At 58.0% G+C, this 14913-nt stretch overlaps 2 protein-coding genes across 4 annotated transcripts; one reads left to right on the top strand and one right to left on the bottom strand.

Moving 5' to 3' along the window:
* The first annotated feature begins 687 nt into the window (after positions 1-687).
* Positions 688-9577, top strand: HPCA (hippocalcin). Of its 3 annotated transcripts, none has more exons than XM_027581398.1 (4): positions 688-919; positions 3650-4048; positions 8341-8446; positions 8565-8853. In XM_027581398.1, exons 2-4 carry the CDS (start codon positions 3671-3673, stop codon positions 8660-8662), a joined length of 582 nt encoding a protein of 193 aa, XP_027437199.1. In that variant the 5' UTR covers positions 688-919; positions 3650-3670; the 3' UTR covers positions 8663-8853. The 3 variants fall into 3 exon arrangements, with proteins under 3 accessions (XP_027437199.1, XP_027437181.1, XP_027437190.1); XM_027581380.2 differs by lacking the exon at positions 688-919 and adding an exon at positions 1203-1352 and having other exon boundaries at positions 8565-9577; XM_027581389.2 differs by lacking the exon at positions 688-919 and adding an exon at positions 1434-1674.
* Positions 9578-9673: 96 nt separating this feature from the next.
* On the bottom strand, positions 9674-14454 carry TMEM54 (transmembrane protein 54). The gene is made up of 6 exons (XM_027581412.2): positions 14219-14454; positions 13051-13244; positions 10802-10861; positions 10480-10668; positions 10209-10343; positions 9674-9811 (listed from the first exon to the last, which is right to left on the bottom strand). The coding sequence occupies exons 1-6, from the start codon at positions 14232-14234 to the stop codon at positions 9737-9739; spliced, it is 669 nt and encodes a 222-aa protein (XP_027437213.1). The 5' UTR covers positions 14235-14454; the 3' UTR covers positions 9674-9736.
* Between the last annotated feature and the right edge of the window lie 459 nt (positions 14455-14913).

A 14913-nucleotide genomic window follows, 5' to 3' on the forward strand; every position in this document is an offset into this window, starting at 1 on the left:
ACCTGAAAGTCAGATGCTCACTCTGCTCAAAGCCCCATCTCACCTGGAATAAAATCTAAAGTCCTTGGAATGGTCCTAAGCACAGCCACCATCCCAACCTCTGAACACCTGTCTCAATTTTTCCCCAAACACTTATCTAATATATCATAGGATTGACTAGTATATTTTGTCCATTATTTACTGCCCACTTCTGTAACCCCACTGCCTAGAACAATGCTGGGCACAGAAATAGTGCTTGATGAATATTTGTGCAATGAATGGATGAGGACATATGGACTCAAGTCCAAGTCTTCCACTCAACAGCTGTGAGACGCGGGAAAAATCATTTAACCCCTCTGAACCTCAGGTTGCTCACTTATGAAGAGGAGACAGTAAGGACCACCTCCTAAAGACAAAGGACAAAATTCAAGCTCAGGATGTGGGGATTGTTGCAGAAGCTGGGGGAAGGAGGATGCAGCCCCCATCCTGGCAGGAGGAGCTGCCATGGGGGTCAGTGACTCTGGAGAAGGGCTGTCCTGTCTACGTGTGAGATGCCCACGCACTTCAGAACTCCCCCCAGGCTGGAGATGCTTGCTCCTCAGTCTTCACATATGACCAGAGGCGGAGGATGGAGGGGGGTATGAGAGGAGCAATTTAGATCAATGTTGGGAGGTGGGATTCATTCTGAGAGGAGTCCTAGGATGAGATCCGGGGCGGTGGGCAGGAGATGGGGGCGGGGCTCTCTAAGGCCGAGGTAGGGTAGGGGGCGTGTCTGGCCCCGAGAAGACCTCCCGGACTGGAAGAGTGGGCGCTGCCCCCTCGCGGAAGAGCCCCCAGCTCAGTTAGTTCGCGAGCTGAGGCGCGGGGGTAGGGAGGGTGCCTATCGAACCGCCCAGGCTCCGGATTCCGCCCGCGGAGGGAAGTGCAGCTCCGCGCCCAGGTAGGAATGGGGGAGGAAGGCGGGCGGCGCGGCCGGGGTTGTCCCCGGTTCGGAAAGAGGTCTCTGGGCACTGACCCCCCGACCCCACTTGGGCTACCTGAGTCGAGATGCTGAGGAGATGGAGACCTCTGTCCTCCTCTCCCGGCGGGCGCTCCCTCGTGAGGGGGCCAGGGAAGTGAGGGCAACCCCTTCCCTCTCGCGGGCAGGGGTGGGGGCGGAGTCAAGCGCACCGCTCCCCCCGCCCCCCGCCCGGGGGCTGGAGGGAAAGGGGAGGAACGGGGACCCCTCAGGGGAGGGGCTCCGGGCGAACGCCGCGGGGCGTCTCCCTGGCAGTCCCTCCCCCCGCCCCCCGCCCGCCCCTCCGGCCGCCTCTGCCGCCGCGCGCCGCAGCAGCGCCGCCTTCCCTGCGCAGTCGGTGTCTCAGCGTCGCTGGGTGAGTGGGGGCCCCTCCGGCCGGGGCTGGGGTATGCGGGGAGGGGACAGCCCGGAGGGAGGGGACCCCGTCGAGCCTCTCCAACCCCGCCGCTCCCGCGCCTCCCGGGAAGCCTGCTTCCGAGGGCGCAGGGTGAGAAGGGGGCTGCCGGGAGGGGAAGATTGCGGCGCTCTCCAGGGTCCTGACCGCCGAGTGGGCCAGCCGGGAGGAGTCGCGTTCCGGCCGCCTCGGAGCGCCCCCTCCAGGAGGGGCCCCGCGCCCGGCGCTCTGAAGCGTGGGCTCAGGGCGAGAGCTGGGGAGAGGTTTGGAGACGGTCCCCGGGGTGAGTTTCTCAGGTCGAGCTGTGGGTCCTTCCCATTTGGGGGACGAGGGGTCTTTGCGGAGACAACAGAATCTCCTACCACCCTCGTTTCCAAGTCTCCCGATTGGGAGGGGCCGCTCTGAGGGTGGCAGGGAGGAGGGGGCACTGGAAGATCTCTCCTGCTCAGTGCATCTCTCTGCCCCCGCCCCGATGACCCAGTTCCTTGGACCTTGAGGAGGGGACTAAGGGACACACTCCTCCGCCTCAGCCCCACGCATTTCCTCAGTCCCCTCCCACACACTTGTTCACTGGGTCCTCAGTCTGGGGCAGAAGAGGCTGCTTTAGAAAGGAGGGTCACCAACTTACAAAAATATGTATGTGACACACTGCTGAGGACACACACAAGCCCCCCAAATGGCCATGCAGGCACATCACCCTCATACTGTGATGGGTGCATTCCTAGTCACATGCACATATATAGACTGAAACACACGGGAGTCAAAGGCAATGCAGAAACCAGGGGCATACGTGCATACATGAGCACAAGCACTCGCACACATGCTCATCCACATGTGCCCAGAGCTTCGTGCAAATGCACACACAAGGAACCCCCTCACCCTGTCTCACTCCCAGCGCCAAGCTGGGGGGAGGGATTCACCTGAATGCACCCCTCCATCCCTGCCTGGAACTGCCTGGCTGTCTCCTCTCCATTGCCTTCTCCTCAGCCCTCCACACCCTAACCTCCTACATGAAAAGGTAAGTATTAGGGGAGGGTTGGCTGGCCAGGGCTCTCTCTGGACGAGAGTCCCCTAGTAGGCCTGAGAAGGGCTGCAGCTCCCTCTCCTGGGACCTGGAAGCACCCCTGGGAAAAGAAAGATGGCAAAGGTGCCTGAGGGTCCCACGTGCAGCTGGCCATGTGAGAGGTGTCAGCATGGGAGTTGGCTTGTGATGGCATGTGTGAGACATGTGGGGTCGTGGGCTGGTGTCTTGATGCACAGGGTAAGGGAGCTGTTCGTGAGTGGTGCCTTGTGTCAGAACATGTGATTTGTGGAGCGGAGGGAATGGTGTCATGTGTGGAGGCATGGACCCATGGGTGGCTGTGGGCTGGTAGGTGAGTGGCATGGAAGCCAGTGTGTGGATTTGGTGAGCTGTGGAGCATAATACGTGTGTGTATTCATTTGTATATTGTCGTGCATGAGTCTTGTGGCATCTGGGTCTGTGTAAATCATTTTTATTTAACACTTAAGTGGCACATAGAGGTGCAGGCATCATTCTAAGTGCTTCACATGTATTAACTCATTTAATCCTCACAGTAATGAGGTAGGTACTATTACCCTCACTTTATAGATGGGGCAGAGAGAGTATAAGGAGCTCGTCTAAGGGCACCTGGCTGGTAAGAGGCAGAGCTGAGATTCAAACCCAGGTGGTCTGGCTCTGATGCCTTGTGCTGGCCTTTGTCAGGCACATGTGTGTGGTCAATGTCTGGGCTGCAGGTGTATTTTGTAGCAAGCAGGCATTTATGAGTCAATGAAGGAGCAGGAGGGAGGGGGGAGGACCAGAAGGCCTTTTGCACCTCCCTGGGCAACTCTGGGAGTCGGTCCTGTCACTCCATGGCTGCATGACCTGAACCAGGTCACCTCGATTCCTTGAGCCTACCTTCTCATCTGTAAAGTGGGGCTAATCCCCAGACTTCACTTGGTGAGGGTGAAATGGTATACACCTGTGACCGCCCGTTGTCTGGTGCTGAGCAGGCCATCAGCAAATGGGAGCCCCCTTCCCTTCCTCTGTCTCCTGGTCTGTTCCCTGGGAACGTATAAGGTCTGGGGAGATGGTGTGGATCACAGAGGCAGGATGCAGACTTTGGGCCAGCTCCTCTCTTTCCCCGGGTCAGATGAGAGTCCGGGGGGCTGGGTCTGGGGGCCTTTCTGGAGTGGTGTCAAGGTGCCAAGAGGGCCTGACCATTCCTTTCTACCCCTTGACCCCCTCGGGGACCCAGGTGGGAGTTGGCTTGGCGGCCATGGGCAAGCAGAACAGCAAGCTGCGGCCGGAGATGCTGCAGGACCTGCGGGAGAACACGGAGTTCTCGGAGCTGGAGCTGCAGGAGTGGTACAAGGGCTTCCTCAAGGACTGTCCCACAGGCATCCTCAACGTGGATGAGTTCAAGAAGATCTACGCCAACTTCTTCCCGTATGGCGACGCCTCCAAATTCGCCGAGCACGTCTTCCGCACGTTTGACACCAACAGCGACGGCACCATTGACTTCCGGGAGTTCATCATCGCGCTGAGCGTGACCTCGCGCGGCCGCCTGGAGCAGAAGCTCATGTGGGCCTTCAGCATGTACGACCTAGATGGCAACGGCTACATCAGCCGCGAGGAGATGCTCGAGATCGTGCAGGTGGGCCCCTGGGCCCCTCAGAATGCCAGGCGCAGGGCCAGGCCACTGGCACCCGCCATCCCTTTTTGTCCTCTCAGCTGCCCTTGTGGGTAGATAGGGGCAGGTGCTACTCTTGTGACCCATTTGAACAACCATTAGGAAATAATTTCCAGTTTTAAGAAAAGTTCAGAAAACTCCCATATACCCTTTACCCAGATTCACCAATTAACTTTTGCCATATTTGCTTTATCATTGTGTGCATATACTGCTTTGTCGTTCTGAACATGACCCTCTAACCCCGACTACATCAGGATATATTTCCTAAGAACAGGGACATACTCTTACATAACCCATAATATGATTATTAGAGTCAGGACGTTTAATGTAGAAAGAATGCTATTATCTAACTTACAGACCATATTCCAATTTTGCCAACTGTCTCGAAATGTCCTTTATAGCCCCTTTTACCCAGGTCCAGGATCCCACATTGCATTTCGTTGTCATGTCTCTTTAGCTGCCTTTAATCTGTAACAGCTCCTCAGCCTTTGTCTTTCAAAACTTGACATTTCTTCAGAGTACAGGCCAGTGATGTTTCATTGATCCTCATTTACTCAGTAGAAAACGGATGGTCAGAGAGGTCAAGACATTCGCCCAAGGCCACACAGCCCATGAGTGGACCACCTGGCTCCACCGTCCACTCTCCATCGGGACACCCAGGCACCTTTCAACTGACTGAGGGCCCATTAAGAGCCTAGTACTAACTGACATGTTTATAACCACAAGCCAGTGCATCCTTACCGTAACTCCATGAGGCTCAGAGAGGTGAAGTAACTTGCCCAAGGTCACAGAGCGTGTAAGTGGAGTTAAGTTCAAGCTGGCCACTACTCAGAGCTGCCCCTGGAAAGGGGTCTGGCTTCCAGTTCTGGAGTTGGCTTCAACGCTTAAATTTCTCATTTGTAAAATGGGGATGATGATACCGACCTCACAGGGAGATTTAGGGATCTGATGTGAATGCCTTTTCTTAGTACAAGTTTAAGTGTAACACAGGTTAGCTCTACCTCAGAAATCTTCCAGAGTGCCCATCTCTTCAACCTGTTATTGAAGTCCGTCAGGGCTCTGGTTCTATTTTACCTACCCAGTTCTTAGTTCACTTTTTGCCTGAGCCTGTGTTTCTTCACGCAGATAGTGGGGGTGTTAGCCCCCCCACTTCACCAGGTATAGAGTGGGATGGGGGCTCCAGCAGATGGTCCAGCATATAATTGTTACTTGGTAAATGTTAGAAGTTGTCAGTTACTGTTGTCTTCTCTGCGCATTCTCTACTCTAGCCAGAAGGGCCTTTTCAACATCCTGGGGATATGCCCCGAGTAATCCCACCACACAGCTTTGCACAAGCTTGCTCCCTTTCCTTTTGCCTCTCTGAATCCTATGCCTCTGGTCCCTCAGCTCGGCTGCTTCCCCTTCCATCTCATCCAGTCCCTCCTGGATTTTTGCTTTGGCTTCTCTCTTGCTAAGCATCGCGGTCCACTCTCTTGAGCTAGAGTAGGATGTAGTGCCCTCCCTGTGCCTATTGGTAGGGGTAAAGCCTTAATGTCTGTCTGTGACTCCCATGGGCCGGGCATTAACTCTCTAGTTGATGGCTAGTGGGAAGTTCTGGGGGTCCTGGTGGAAGGGTTGGGGCAGGCGGGGTGATGGAAGATCACTCAGGGATCGGGCAGCAGCTGGATACCAACCAATATGAGGGATGTTGACGCTTTACCACTTATTGGGGTTGCACTGGGATATACTGGTAAATCTCGGCCCTGTTGGAGGCACTGGGATATACTGGTAAATCTCGGCCCTGTTGGAGGCACTGGGATATACTGGTAAATCTCGGCCCTATTGGAGGCACCAAGCCCAAGACATCAGTCAAGCCAGCCTCATTGGTTGGGCATCCTCAGGACCCCTTCCTGCCCGGCCTCTGCTACCTAGGCCCCAATTCCCTTTATGGCAGCCGCGGGCCCCAAGATGGCCAGCTCAGAGCTCTGCCAACGCCAGTGACTGGTTAGTTACATGCCAGCTCCAGTGAAACAATGAGTGCACAGCAATTCCAGACAATTAATGAGGAGGTCCACGAGCGGGCTGTCATGAGCGGAGCAGTGACTCTCTAAGTCACTCGCCCATCCTTCTCAGGACCCAACCCTGTGGTCCGGTGGTGGGCACATTGCAAGGGAAAACACCGCATCTCGGCCTCTTGGGGCTCCTACTCTGGTGGGAGAGAACAAGTGTGCAGCCCACGCTTGTTGGCATCTGGGAGTCTAGGGGACTGAAAGGCAGGGAAGACCTGAGAATGTGGTGGATGAGTAATGACCATAATATAAGCTGCTGTTTCCTGACCACCTACTCTAGCCAGCTACTATTCCAACTGTACACACTGTCTCATTCAATCCTCTAGGCAGGCCCCATGAGGGAGACGTGAGTAAACCGAGGCTCACAGAGGTAGGGACTTGTCCGATAAAGTGATTAGTGGAACCAGGATGCCACTCCAGGTACATCTTCCTTCAAAGTCCCTGCTGGTCATTAGCACCCACGAGTGTCTATCCAGCAGCTACGAAGGAGCGGATTCTAATTCAGTCTCTGGCGTCAACTCCTTTCCCAAGCCTGCATTTCTTACCTGGAAAATGGGGATCTTGATACCTGCTTTTCGGGGCTCTTATGAAGTTGAGAAATAATGCGTGTAAAGTACCTGGCACATAGCAGGTGCCTGATAAGTGGCAGCTGGTATTACTGTCCCAGGTAGAAGCTATCCAATCTGGGAAACCTGAAAGGCGTGGAGGTGTTTGGTGATGGCAGGGTCACCTACCGGGGGAGGCCTGATGATGGAGAGGTCAGCAAGGACCGGAGTGCCAAGTACCTTGAGTTCCTAGGGCCGAATGGTTTGGACTTGATAGAGCAGTGAGAGGTGCCAAAGGCTTTTAAACGGTGGAGTCCCTGCCAGATGCCAGGCACTGTGCTAAGTTCTGAGGATATGGGCACTAGCTAGATGTCCATGATCTTCATCTGTAGGCTGGGGACTAGGAGCAATCCTACAAAGGCAAAATTACTTCCAGAGAGATGTCCCCAAAGGAAAAGCCCAGGAGACTCTGGGCCAGATATGGGCCTTGACCCAGCAGGGATCAGAGAAGGCCCCTGGAAGAAAGTGCCATGTAAGTTGCGTCCCAAGGAAGAGTGGGAGGCAGCAGAAGGAGCGTGGGGCAGCATCCAGAAGGAGCTGGGTGCACGGTAGGCCTGGAGGGAAGCCTGTGTGTGTGACTGGAACGAGGGGGCGGCCCATTGGGCTGAGGACGTGGCGGTGGAGATGTGTTTGGAAAGCTTTCAGAAACAGCATGGGGGACAGACCTGAGGGAAAGAGACCAGTACGGAGGCTGGAGCCAGATCTAAGGCAAGGGAAATTTTTGGGATGGGAGAAGGGAGGCTTCTTGGCGGAGGTGTCAGTAGCAAAAAGCTGGAAGATTGGGTTGATCGGTCTAGTCCTTGAGTTCTGGGGCGCTGGGACCCAGCCTAGCCCATAGGCCAAGCCCTACGTGTTCTGTGTACATTTAGCACAAATACCCTCCTTCGCGTTGCCTCCAGAGATCCTGCACGTGGCAGCTGCAGTTCTGGGCTCAACTGAGCGCATGCTGTCCCCGCCCCTGGCAGATGCTCATTTGAGTTTATTTGCATAACGTCTCCGCCCCCTCTGGGCCCAGCTGCTCCGCGCCCTCCAGCCCTTAGTGCGGCCCTGCGCCCCCTGCCGGCCACAGAGGCAGCGCAGCCCAATGTCACCTCCTCCGCCCAGCGCCCCCTGCAGGCCCCCGAGCGCGGGCCGCCCAGAGCCCCGAAGTTTCAGAAAGGCAGCGCTAAGCCGGGACTTAGCCTGGAGCCCGCGGCGCCCAGTGTTCTAGCCTCTTCGCTATCTGGGCCCTGATATCCTCCAACATCTCTCCTGGCCCCCTGCAACTCAGACACCCCTAAATTCTCGGTGCCCACTCAGAGCTTCCCGCTGCCGGTCCTTTGTACGTGCAGACTGTTCTGCCAGCAACGCCTTTCCCCACCCTGCGCTCCAAGGGAACTTGGTCGGGGCCCGCTCCAATAGCCCCCTCTTTTGGGAAGCCTTCCCAGACATTTCTTCCTGAACCCCCCCTCCCCCGCCCTCCCAGTTCTCCTCCGTGACCACCTCTCCACCTCACCCAGGAGGAGCTGCAATCTTCTGCGTGCCTGGGGGCGGTTTTGGATGATGGGGCTGGGGGGCTCGGGCAGGCTCCTCTCACTCCCTGCCTCCCCCTCCCGCCCCTCAGGCCATTTACAAGATGGTTTCGTCCGTGATGAAGATGCCGGAGGACGAGTCGACCCCAGAAAAGAGGACCGAGAAAATCTTCCGCCAAATGGACACAAACAACGACGGTGAGGGGGCAGGGGCGGGGCGGGGCGGGCGCCACTCCCCCTTCCTCTACCGCTGCTCTGCTCTGCCTCCCCTCGCTGCGCGGCCGCCTTCTCCATCACTGCTCCCCTCGCCCCGCAGGCAAGCTGTCCCTGGAGGAGTTCATCCGCGGGGCCAAAAGCGACCCGTCCATCGTGCGCCTGCTGCAGTGCGACCCCAGCAGCGCCTCCCAGTTCTGAGCGAGAGGACCCAGGTTCCCCCTCCTCCCTGCCTTCACTGGCCCTCTCCCGGCTCTCAGCTTCCTCTCCCTTGTGTCTATCCAGCCTGGGGGTCAGACCGGGCACCTCCCCCCAGGGCCTGCACTCTGGGGTCTATGGAGAAGGGAACCCCGCAGTACCCCCAAGACCCAAGCAAGCAAGCGGTCAGCACCGTCAATCCGAGAGGCGGTATCTCCCTTAGGCAAGGATTGAGACGCAGGCTCTGGCTGGATCTGCCCTCCCTCACCCAGAGGGAACTTTAACCATTCTCCCCCGCCCCCACCTGCCCCCAGACCCACACGCAGCCTCGGGCTCCTCCCCCCAACCACCGGGCAAGCTCCCCAACCCCCACCCCCGCCCTTGTAGCCCTCAGTCAGGGTGGAGGGGCAATCATGCCCAGGTGAGGAGGCTGTCTTCGTTTGGAAAGGAGAGAAGGATTCCAGGGGTGTGGGGGTTTGAGGAAAAAGCTTCCTTGAGCCATCCTTTCCTGCAGGAAGGCCTCAACCCTTCCTGTTCCACCGCTCTTGCTGGCCTGGAGGCAAGGATGCAAAAGGAAAACCTCCGGGTTCCAGCCTCCCAGCTGTGGGTCCCATGAACCCCCCCACCTGCCTTTCAGCACTTGGATGAACACAGACCCACTGATCCCTCTGTGCGCTTTTCCTCTCTCAGACACACACACACACACACACACACACACACACACACACACACACACACACACACACACACACACACAGGCCCACGGATGGGCAGACACACCCAGAGCCCCACCCACAGCATCCTGTGTGGGAAAACAGCACAGGCCCCCCGGCCAAGTCCCCTCCCCTGCTGCATGCATCCACGTGGAGCATCTCTGTTCTTTTTAATAACTTCAGAATAAAGTCTCATTTCAGTGCAGTGGGCTGGGTAGCTGAGGGAGGGGGTGGAAAGCCCTACTGGGGTCCCTGAGTGACCAGTGAGCCCCCTGGGGTCTGCTCCAGGAACTCTGGCCTGGTCACAGCGCAGACTGGGTTGTGGGGCCCTAGTGGTCATGGGGCCTGGATGGGGCATCAGCTGTCAGAGGGTCAGCGGCTCAGAGCTGGTGCAGCTCAGCAGGTCATGGCCCTCCACAGGCTCTGGGCTCTCCTGCATCTGCGGAGACACAAGAGGGTACCAGGGTCTGGGTCTGCTCCTCCAGGACATCTAGGGGCTGGGAGGATGTCGGGAGCAAAAGGGCATCACTACTCCCTCCCATACAACAGCCAGGCCATACCCTTGGAGTGCCCCCAGTTTAAGTCCAAATTATGCCCCCCCCCCCAAGATTCATCCTGGCCCTTGGCGGAGCCAGGTTTCAGCTGTGTGTCTTAGCTGGGAGATCTGACCTCTCTAAGCCTCCAAGCTGCTCCCTTTTGTCCTGGGGAAAAAAGTTTTGCCCCATTTCTCAAGGCAAGGGCCCCATACAGAGGGGTGGGGGCAGACCACCCCTCCCCAGCAAGGGGTCCCGGAAATATGGGGAGTCAGGACTGATGGAGGGGGTGGCAGGCCTTACCACGTTGTGGCTGCTTTTCCCCCACCAGGGCCTCAGTTCCAGCAGCTGGTGGGTGAGCTGGGCGCAGCGCACAGCAAACACACTCTCGGCCATGCAGAACACTAGCGAGATGCCCCAGAGGCACAGGCTGGAGCTCTGTAGGGGCACAAGGGGCAGGATGGACAGGAGGGGGTCTCCAAGAACCCCTCCCACCTCTGATGAACACCTTGATGTCTCCCCCCACCTTGCCCCCCGCCCCACCGCCCCTGCCATCCCGGGCCTAAGCACTCACGTAAATGCGTGTGGGGTCGAAGGGACAGTCGGGCACCAGTACCAGCACTTCGGGGCTTCCAAAAGTGCAGGCGGCCAGCAGTGCCCGGCCCTGGGTGGCAAAGGTCACGGCGATCGAGGCCAAGAGGCCCAGAGCACAGGTCAGAGACAGAAGGGCACAGGCCATGCTCGAGCTAAACACTGTCCAGCGCTGGATGGGGGAGGCCACTGGTCAATGGATGTCAGGCTTGGCCCCCGTGGGGTCAGCCTTGCTCCCTCCAGGCAGGCCAGGCCCTTGGGGGTGGCCGCTGCCCCTACAGCCCCTCCCAGGAGGAGCCACATACCAGGGGGACACTGGGCAGGTAGCGGGACAGCACGATGGCTGCAATGCCTGAGACGATGACCTGCGGGGAAGGAGATTGCGCAGGGGGTCAGGGCCACTCTCGGACAAAGACTCCACTGGCGCTAACTCTGGCCCTCCCAGCCCCCAGCCCCTCACCCCGACTCTGCTTTGGCCTCACCACCTCCATCTGCACAGAGGCACTGCCTCCTCACGGTCCAGCCCTGAAGAGACGTTTCTAATACCCGGTAACTCCCTGTCTACAACCTTCCGTGACTCCCCACTGCTTCTAGTTGTGTATCTCAAACAGGCACCTGTGTAGCCCAGGGCTGCAGGGGCATGTCACAGGATATATATGACACATCTCTCTGGAGTGGAAAAGATTTTGGAAGACACTAAGTAACTCAACTGGCAAGGAACTAAAAACAAAATTGTTATTTTAAAAAGTCAGAAAACTGTGGAGCAGGGGTGCCTGGATGGCTCAGTTGGTTAAGCATCCGACTCTTGGTCTCAGCTCAGGTCTTGATCTCAAGGTCCTGAGTTCAAGCCCCGAGTTGGGCTCCATGTTAGGCGTGGAGCCTACTTAAAGAAGAAAAAAAGAGAGAGAGAGAGAGAAAATGTTATGGAGTAGAATTCTATGTGCTGGGCCCATGGGAGGCAGGCTGTCTGATGGGACGGCAATGTCTTTAATTCACCAAGGGGACACAAGTTAAGTGCCTCAACCTGTTGGGGCCAAGCCCCATGCAGCAGGATGAGCTCACAGAAAGGCCACTAGCTTTGGCGTCAGACACAAATAGTTTCAAATCTAGCTTGGTTTCTTTGTATCAGCAGGGCAGCGGTGAATCCTCAGTGTGGGCTCCCCGTCTGGAAAATGGGGATAGTCTTGGCCCTGTGTTGCCGGAAGCAGGGAGGATTAGCTGAGGGAATGAGGGCAAAGCTGAAGGGGTGTGGCCCGGCGCCCATCCCTGATCTCCTAACCCCGAGCTCATGAGATCACTTGAGCTCACCTCTCCGCTTTCCCTGACTTCCTTACAAGGCTGGTGAGAGGGACGAACCACAGTAACAACAACGCTAGGGGACGCCACACACATCTCTGCGGCCCAGCACCGTCCCGTCCCATTGACTGAGACTCTCCTGCTTGCTGGGGCCCCGCGATCTTCATTCACCCAAGCCTTGGGGCCAGCAGGCTGTTCGAGCTTCACTTTGTAGAGACAGAAACAAGTCCCTCAGCCAGGAGGTGGCAGAGATGGAACTCCAGACTTTGATGTACGGATGTTGCCCCAAGGCTGCCGCCAATACTGCTAACAAGTGGGAAAGACCTTTCTGACCTTGAGAATACCAGGCCCCTTCATTCATGCATTCCTCAAACAGGTACTGGCATCCAGGCCTAACCATGGCCACCATTAATTGAGCACCTACCACAGACCAGGCCTAATGCTGAGTTCTTGCCAAGTTGGTTTTTTCAGTGTCTCCAGAATAGATCTTAACCTTTCCCACCTCCACACCTTTGCCTCTGCCATTCTCTGTATTTGGAATGTCATCCCAGCTTCCTCTCCTACTTGCCGGCTCCAGCATGCCTCCTATCTGGGTTATGGTAATTACAGCCTATCTTTGAACTCCTACTCAGCCATCAATACCCAGCTCAGGGGCCTCCACCTCTGTGAACCCTCCTGGACTCTCCCCAGCTGAGCTGATGCTCCTTCTGTCCAGCACTGCCTTGACTATTTCCCTCTTGTCATAATAATCCTAGCTCGCAGTAGTGAGCACTGCCCAGGCATCAGATACTGGGATAAGTACTTTATGGGGATGATCTTTTTTTTTTCCAAAGATTTTATTTATTTATCTGACACAGAGAGACAGCGAGAGAGGGAACAGAAGCAGGGGGAGTGGGAGAGGGAGAAGCAGGCTTCCCGCGGAGCAGGGAGCCCGATGTGGGGCTCGATCCCAGGACCCTGGGATCATGACCTGAGCTGAAGGCAGACGCTTAACGACTGAGCCACCCAGGTGCCCCTATGGGGATGATCTTAATACTCACGGGGACCCTCTGAGGTGGACACTGTTACCTTCCCCATGTTATAGACAAGGCAGCTGAGGTACAGAGAGAGGGTGAGAGCCTTGTCCAGTTGGTAAGGGGCAGAGCAGAGGGCATGGGGGGCTGTACTTGCCCACCCCAGGCTCGGGGTGGGGACTCATCAAAGACCCTTCAAGCCCCCACCACTCCCCTCACCGGCCCCCCTCCCGGCCTGGCCATACCACAATGGCAGACGTGACAGACAGGATGTTGACCACGCAGTACTGCAGGGCCACAGCGTCGTGCGGGCCAGCCACGTAGCGCAGCACGGTGCCATGGAGGAGAGCGGCTGCGATGAAGCTCACGTGACCCAGCACCACCAGCACCAGCCCTGTCTTCATCAGCACCCTCCGGAAGTCCTCCACACTCAGGCCACCTGTGGGGGACAGCCACGTCAGGGCCACGGGGGAGGGGGGTACGGTGCAGCCTCTGGCAGAGGAGAAGACCAAGGCCCTGGCAGGAGTAATGAACACTTGTCCCAGGAGCCTGATCCACCTCACCCCATCCACCCACCTACCAGGCAGCCCAGACACCACCTGGCTCAGGGTTGGGCTCATGAACAATAACAACATCCTAGGACCAAGACTCGGTCAAACCGGAGATCCCGTGCCAGTGTGGGGCTGTGCCCAGAGCCCTGGACTGAGTCTCAGGGCAGTCCTGGCCTCTCTAAGTGACCATTCTTAGAGCACTTAGCAATGTGGTTGGCACAGTGGTAAGCACTTCACTCTTAGGAGCTCACTTCCTTCTCACAGTAGTCCTAGGAGGTGGTCTACCATCCCCATTTTACAGATGAGAAAACTGAGGTTCGTAAGGTCTCTTGGCTAGAGAGTGGGGGGTCCCCAGGTCCGTCTGATGCCCAAGAGCAGTATCACTGTGCCCAAGGAGTGAGGGGAGAGGACACATCGGTCCCACTTTGTCTGGATCCTGTTTGCTAAAGGCCCTTCCATCCCCGCCTGGTTGGAGGAGCGGAGGGTTGGAAGTGGGAGCCTTTGGCAAGGCTGAGGAGGTGAAAGAGCAGGGAGCCTCAGAACTCTCTGGGCCCCGGATCTCTCTCCCTCTGCTCCCCCTTGCTGCTCTCTCCAGCAACTCTCCTCCTCCCGCCTGGGGGTCCTTCCTCCGCAAGAAAGGAAAGTGGGGGCGAGGGGTGGAGGCGCTACCCCACCTCGAGAAGATACCAGCAGCCCTCCTCCCTCCACCTCCCTACTGGGGAAACTGAAGCCGAGAGTGGCAAGTGACCCGCCGAGAAAGCGGCGCGGACCCCGGGGTTCCGGGCTCCGGCCACAGCGCTCCGCCCCCGCGGGAGGATCTGGGGCGGCTAGGGGCCTCGCGGGCCGTCCCGCCGCAGCTCACCCGGGCGCAGACACATCTCGGCTCCCGCGCGGGCTCTCCGTGGCCGCTTCAGCGGGGCTCCGGGTGCTGCGGCCGGCGGGGTCGCGCTTGCATCCCGGTCCGCAGCCTCCGCGCCGGCCCGCCGCCTGCCCCTGCCCGCGCTGCCCGCGCCACGCCTCCGTCCGGCTCCGAACCGCGGGCTCGCCGGCGCCCGGCCCGGCCTCCCTTCCCGTCATCCCCCGGGCGTCCCAGCCCCGGGAGGGCCCTGGCGGCTCGTTTGCATCCCGGGCCGGTCGGACCGGCTGGGCAGCCCTTCCTGGCCCGCCCGGCTGAGTCACGGCGCTGGCCCCACCCACCGGGCCGCCTGCGTTGGCATCTCCCCCCGCCCCCTTAGACCACCCCTCTGCCGGGGTTCCATTACACAGATGACCACTGAGGCTCCGAGGAGCCACCGTCCTCCTGATGGGGGCCGTGTGCGCGTGGGCTGTGGCTACCGTGACCTGGGGGGCGCCTGCACGGGGCAGCCCCCAGGGTGAAGGTTGAGAATCTACTTCTTTCTAGAAGATGGGGAGGGGCAGCCGTGGTGGTACAAGAGCACAGCTTGGGGAACCAGAGTCTGTCCCTGACTTACTGTGTGACCTCAGGCAAATCACTTTCCCTCCCTGGATCTTAGTTTTACCTGTCCTGGGAGGCTTCGGTCCTCCACGCTGAGGAAG

The sequence above is a fragment of the Zalophus californianus genome, chromosome 4 (genome assembly GCF_009762305.2).
Source record: "Zalophus californianus isolate mZalCal1 chromosome 4, mZalCal1.pri.v2, whole genome shotgun sequence".
NCBI lineage: Eukaryota > Metazoa > Chordata > Mammalia > Carnivora > Otariidae > Zalophus > Zalophus californianus.